We start from the raw sequence: 5,950 nt of genomic DNA, 5'->3' as shown, positions 1-5,950 counted from the left end.
CTCAGTGAATACATAGTCAGTTATACTGCTGCTCAGTGAATACAGTCAGTTATACTGCTGCTCAGTGAATACACAGTCAGTTATAATGTTGTTCAGTGAATACACAGTCAGTTATACTGCTGCTCAGTGAATACACAGTCAGTTATACTGCTGCTCAGTGAATACACAGTCAGTTATACGTCGACAAAACATGCTCACACTTAACAACGTTACCACTTCATAGAATATACTACTAAACGAAATTGTAGACATATTAGACAAATAAATATGCAGGTTTAACTATGTTAAAACTTGTTTAAAGCTGCAACTCACACGGGGGTTGTAAAACCTCAAATAAATACAGAATCAAAGGTATTCTACTCTGTTGTAATGTATACTCCATGTTAGGGCGACAAAGTAAACCAACCTCGATTTTTCGCAAGTTACATAGGTAACTTTAATTAAATAGTTATCATGTACATTTAAGTAGTGTGTTATTTGGCATTTTTTTACTATTTTTCAGAAAATCTTTGAGACAAAGTGTTTATGATTAATATTTTTTATTTAATTAAGTAATAAAAACGGATAAAACATTCATACCAGTAGATTTTTTCCAAAAAACACGAGGGTTGGGAAACCCGTCTGCCATACAGTCCATAGAGATACGGTACCCACGCACAACATTTGTGTTGGAAGGTTCCTTAACCCAATGGGGTGGCACTAGTTGTAACAGGAATCATAAATTTCATAAGAATTAATGGATAATATACATATAACACCAGAAATCGTTGCAAAATTTTAGTTGCGAATTGTATTTTATTCGTTTGTTGCTGCACTATGGGCTATCTGTATGGTATCTTGTATTTTAGCGTTATAAGCCTTGAAGCTTATCACGGAGCCACCTTTTTTCGGTTTGATATTTAAATTTGCGAAATTACATATTGCATTCATAGATGGAGCCACAAATCATACTTTTTCAAACTTCTTTCCATAATGGTCCCCCAGTGAGTCAACGGTAAGTTTACGGGCTTACAACGCTACAATCAGATATTCGATTCCATTTTGGATATAGCAGATATCGCAATATAGCTTTGCGCTAAAAACAAACAAACAAGCTTTCAATTATGGCCTGGGAGTGGCTTAGTGGTTACTGTTCCTAGTTGTGGATTGAGAGTCCAAGGCTTAAGTTACACCACCATTGAATACGCTCCTTATTTTCAGCTGTGGTTGCATTATAAGAGTGATTTAAAGCAGGGGCAAACCTTGCTTCTTTTTCGTTATTTGTTCAGAAACTGGAACAACTATGTCTAGACCCTAGGGTCAATTAACCTGACTGTTAAGCCCACTTGCCCATAAATGTTGAAACTTCCAATGCACTTTTTATTCTATTTAAGTATATGACACATTGGTTGAATATCTCACAATTTAATCTAAATAGGTATGGCCAACTCTGGGAATAAAACTGAAATATGCTGTTTCATTTTTAAGTATATCCTTCTTCGAAAGTTTGTATTCATAGCAAAGCTATTAATGCCGCAGTCCCTAATTTTAACTACTGACCAGAGAAGGGAGAGGGAAGCCAGTCAATAGAAACCTATCACTCACCATTCACACTATGGACTGTCACTCTTATAATTCAACCACAGCTTGAAATTCGTGAAATATTTTGTGTTATCGCACAGATTCAAACCCGGTTTACCAGCTCCGAAATCCAGAGATGTTACACAGATAGGTAGATAAATGTCCTTTTATAAAGAACATTTATACAGAGCATTAGGTTGCAACCAGATAAATGTTAATTTAATAAAAATGCTTTCAATTTTTAAAACTGTGGATATAAATTATACGTGGAATGTAATTTGTCATTGCATTCATGACACCTGGTGCAGTTATTATGCATGAAAAGAACAAAAACTTTTGTATTCATAATTGAATCTTAGCTAACCCTCATCCTCCCCAACAACAAACAATACTGCTAGACTAGACTCCTTATATGTATAGCACATCGAAACATATTTCGATGTATATTTGTGTGTGTGTGTATCGAAAGTGTAATTCTGTGGTGGCAGCACTAAATTCTCGTACCTTTTCTTAAAATAAAATTACTATTACGTGAAAATACAAAACCTTATAACCCGAGCGCTTTCGAAGGGTGGACTTTTCATCACCAGTTTGCCCCAGATGGAAAAAGGCCCATCTTTTGAATACTTTCGAGTTATAGGGTTTTGCATTTTTGTCCTAAATTGATTTTTTTGAACCTTCGTGATTTCCTAACATCATGAATTAGCATTGTGTTTATGCATCATGTAAACAAGTGGTTACTATATGGTGAAAGTAAATGAATAACCCTAAACCTAGGTAAACTTATTAATACATCTAAATACTATAGCGTAACAATAGCACTTGTTGATGTGACGTTCCAATATGATAACTGCACTAACGAGCTGACTTCGTTATTATCGCTCCAAAACGCATTCAAGAGAATAGTGTAGTTCTGTGCGCGATCCATGGGACTTCACCTCCACACTCAGGCACATTAACCGCTAGGTAGCGCTTTCGGTCCTACTTGACAGAAGAGTTTGTTTGTTTGAAGTTAAGCACAAAGCTACACAATGGACTATCTGTGCTCTGCCCACCACGAGTATCGAAACCCGGTTTCTAGCGTTGAAAGTCCGCAGACATACTGCTGTGCCACTGGGGGGCTGACAGAAGAGAAAAGTCACACAACCTTTTAATTAAAGCAACCTCTAAATAAATATTGATTTAAATTTAAAAAGTAAGAGGTCGCGCAGAGTAAATTGTTATCATAAACTGTTTTCACAATTCTTTAAAATTATTTTGTAAAACTGTACATGTTAGAAAATTAATTTTTGTGTAATTTGAGTAATTATCTATGCGTAACACAAAAAATCACCAACGTTTTCAACATAACGGATTTACCATTGACAACGAGCGTTGTTGTTCTGTTGACAGTAGCTGCACTATTCGATGCAAAGCATGTGTAATTTCCACTGTCTGAATACGATACATTCGTCAGCACGAGGAGAGAAGAATCTTCCAAAGTTTGTACCCGTCTCCTGTTTTCTCTGACAACAGCATCGCCATCTTTCATCCATCCGATTCTGATAGGTGTATCTCCCTTAATTATGGCGCAGACGAGTTTGACTCGCATTCCCTGACTCACAATTTTGGTCTCTGGGAAAAATTCTTCGTCGATAAGGGGCGCCACTTTAGTGAAACAATAACAAAAACAACTGCCACGTTAATTTGCATCTTTAAAAAAAAAAGAAAAAGAAAAACGTGCGCCATTTCTTCTTTAGAATATAACATTATTGCAGAACTGCGTATATATATATATATATGACTTATGGTAATTTATATGAAATATTACATATCAAGTAAAACAAAATTTCTTACAAAATCATATCAAATCAAATTTATATTTGATAAAAATAGGCATTTAGCTTTATAAAAGAAAATCAAAGTATTCTTATCAGATGTTCCCTGTACTGTTGACGAATCTTTCATTACTATAAAAAAGTAGTTTAGAATATTCGATAACAGCATTTTACGATAGAAAGTCGTACACATGCTTTAATTTTACTTTTATAATTGCAGAACACATGGCAACAGTCGATTGTAAAAGCATTCCGTAAGAACAGAGAAGCGAGAAATAAGAAATACTTTATCAACTCCTTTCTAAAGTTTACATAGAAAAAACTGTATAGAGATTACAAAATTGTTTGCTTTAGTGTTCCTGTGAGGATTTGTCTCAAAATCGCTCTGAAATACCGAGAAAGAACTGAACCTCTTCGTTCATGGATAGACGATACATACGATAAATTCCTTTACAGATATCGCTAAAACTTCATGTTTCTGACAAATAATCTACTTCTAAAACTATTAAAAAGTCACTTAAAACAAAATTTATATTTCTACTAACCTTTGATAATCACATATATCCGTCCTCTTGCTGTGAGTCCTTCTGGACTTTTGGCTATGCATGTGTATTCTCCATGGTCAGCTGGTCTTTCCATTTTTCTTACGATTAGAGCGCCATGTGACTCCACCTTTTGGCGATGCGTCAGAGGCAAAGGAGAGCCATCTGTCGACAGATAATTTTATGTTTTCTCTATGTAGTTGATAAACCATTTTTAAACTAGATGTACTTGCGCAGGTTCCCCGAAAGTGTTCTTTTTGAAGAGCAAATAAAACCAAAATTAAGAGTAACAAATATTTTTATTCCTTGCTTTTGAAGTTCATATGTCATGCTGGGTTGTAGCTTAGTTACAGAGTGCATAATTCTTCTCGTGATTCATGGCATTCGCACGTTTTATTGACGTCACGACAATAAAAATTGCAACGTTAAGCGTTCCTTATTTGATGCAATTTTAGTATCTACTGACTGACTGACTGAAAACACACACACTACAGTATAGTGGTGCGAGAGGTTAAAACAGTTTCGGCCACTTTCAAGGAAATAACCATAAAATGAAAGACTTTGTATCAGATGGCCTGTGCTGAACGATAGACAGTTTGTTTGTTTTTAGTCACAAATCCATATAATTAGCTCTCTGACCTATGCCCACCGCAGTTATAGAAACCCGTGTTTTAGCACTATAAGCCCACTGGCTTAACACGAAGCCACCAGAGCACAACTAAAGAAATATAGCATACGGTGAAAAGTAACCTAGTTTCTAGAGGACGTTTTACCATACACTTTTAATATGATCAATTTAATTGAAGTTCTATTACAAAAACACACTTCAAAAATCAGTACTACATCACGCAACATCAAGGCCAAAAGAATGAAATTTGCTCTAAATTTATTGTTTTTGTTATTACACTTTTTTTTTTATAATGCTCATACTTTGTGAATGTGCCGTACATTTCTGTACGACGTAAACGCCACCCGTACTAAATATCTTTCAAAAAACATAAACAAGTTAATAAACATTAAAAGTTAAATAGCGTTTGTTAGTTTCATTCTTTACACTTAGTCAAAAACAGCCACCTTCATATTAACTAACCTCGTTCCCAGGTAATACTTTTAATTGGGTAACCGGACACGGCACATCTTAGGGTTAAGGTTTCTCCGGACAGGACTGTGACGTTTTCCATCGGACGTATTATTGGTGGTCCATATACGTTTATTTTCCCAGCGTGAGTAACACTATCGACAGCATTGGTTGCTTTACACGAGTACTCGCCGCCATCTTCAACTCTGACATCGCTGATATTGACGTAACTAACCACGTGACCATGAGACGTAACAAAATCACCAATTCTTAAGCGAGGGGTTTCAGGAATTGGAAATCCGTCCAGTTTCCAGGTGATTACGGGAAGAGGGTTTCCTGATGCTGAGCAACTGAGTGATAAGCTCATCCCTGGTTTTAAATTTCTTTCAGGAAACGTAACCATCATGGACGGAGCCACTTCTAAAAACATAGAGAAGCATTCACACATTTCACACTTATCTTGTAAATGTAGACAGAATCATTGCTTTCAATAATGGTAAAGATATCAAGTAGCCTAGCAAGAAGTATGTAATTCTTATTCTTATTACTAACGCTTAGCCCAGGTAAGTATTTTTAAATAGACACTTCAGAATAGCAGTTAACTTATCATAATCAAGCAAGTTTCGACAGAGCCTTTCCAAACACTAAAAGTTTAAAGATATTTCATTTCTATTTAGTACCTAAAAAATCAGGAAGCAGAAACAGAAGATGGTGTGCTTAGAAGAGTAAACAGGTAAACATTTTATCCAAATCATTACGTTTGTTTGAGAATGTGATAATTTTTTTAGCACTATATGTCAGAAACTTACTTTTTAGTAGTATATATGGTAATGTAAATATATGGGTGTGTTGGGCTAAGGATTCTTCTGTAGTAGGTGTTTATGACTTGTTGCCGATAAATTCGACAATAAATGAACAGCACGCAATTCCACTTGTTTATAAATTTATATATG

The 5,950-nt window shown here is 35.4% G+C and overlaps 1 protein-coding gene across 1 annotated transcript in view; it reads right to left on the bottom strand.

Moving 5' to 3' along the window:
• LOC106464297 (Down syndrome cell adhesion molecule-like protein Dscam2) overlaps nucleotides 1–5,950 on the bottom strand; it is a 98,783-nt gene that overhangs the window by 47,964 nt on the left and 44,869 nt on the right. The window contains exons 8-11 of the mRNA XM_022391995.1: nucleotides 5,010–5,417; nucleotides 3,923–4,084; nucleotides 2,920–3,207; nucleotides 580–699 (exon numbers count right to left, since the gene is read on the bottom strand). Coding sequence (XP_022247703.1) covers nucleotides 580–699; nucleotides 2,920–3,207; nucleotides 3,923–4,084; nucleotides 5,010–5,417 — 978 coding nt within the window. The remainder of the gene's footprint in view (nucleotides 1–579; nucleotides 700–2,919; nucleotides 3,208–3,922; nucleotides 4,085–5,009; nucleotides 5,418–5,950) is intronic.

The sequence above is a fragment of the Limulus polyphemus genome, unplaced genomic scaffold, assembly GCF_000517525.1.
Source record: "Limulus polyphemus unplaced genomic scaffold, Limulus_polyphemus-2.1.2 Scaffold1614, whole genome shotgun sequence".
Classification (NCBI taxonomy): domain Eukaryota; kingdom Metazoa; phylum Arthropoda; class Merostomata; order Xiphosura; family Limulidae; genus Limulus; species Limulus polyphemus.
Note: the sequence above shows the minus strand (reverse complement) of the source record. Positions and strands in the feature narration are given on the sequence as shown.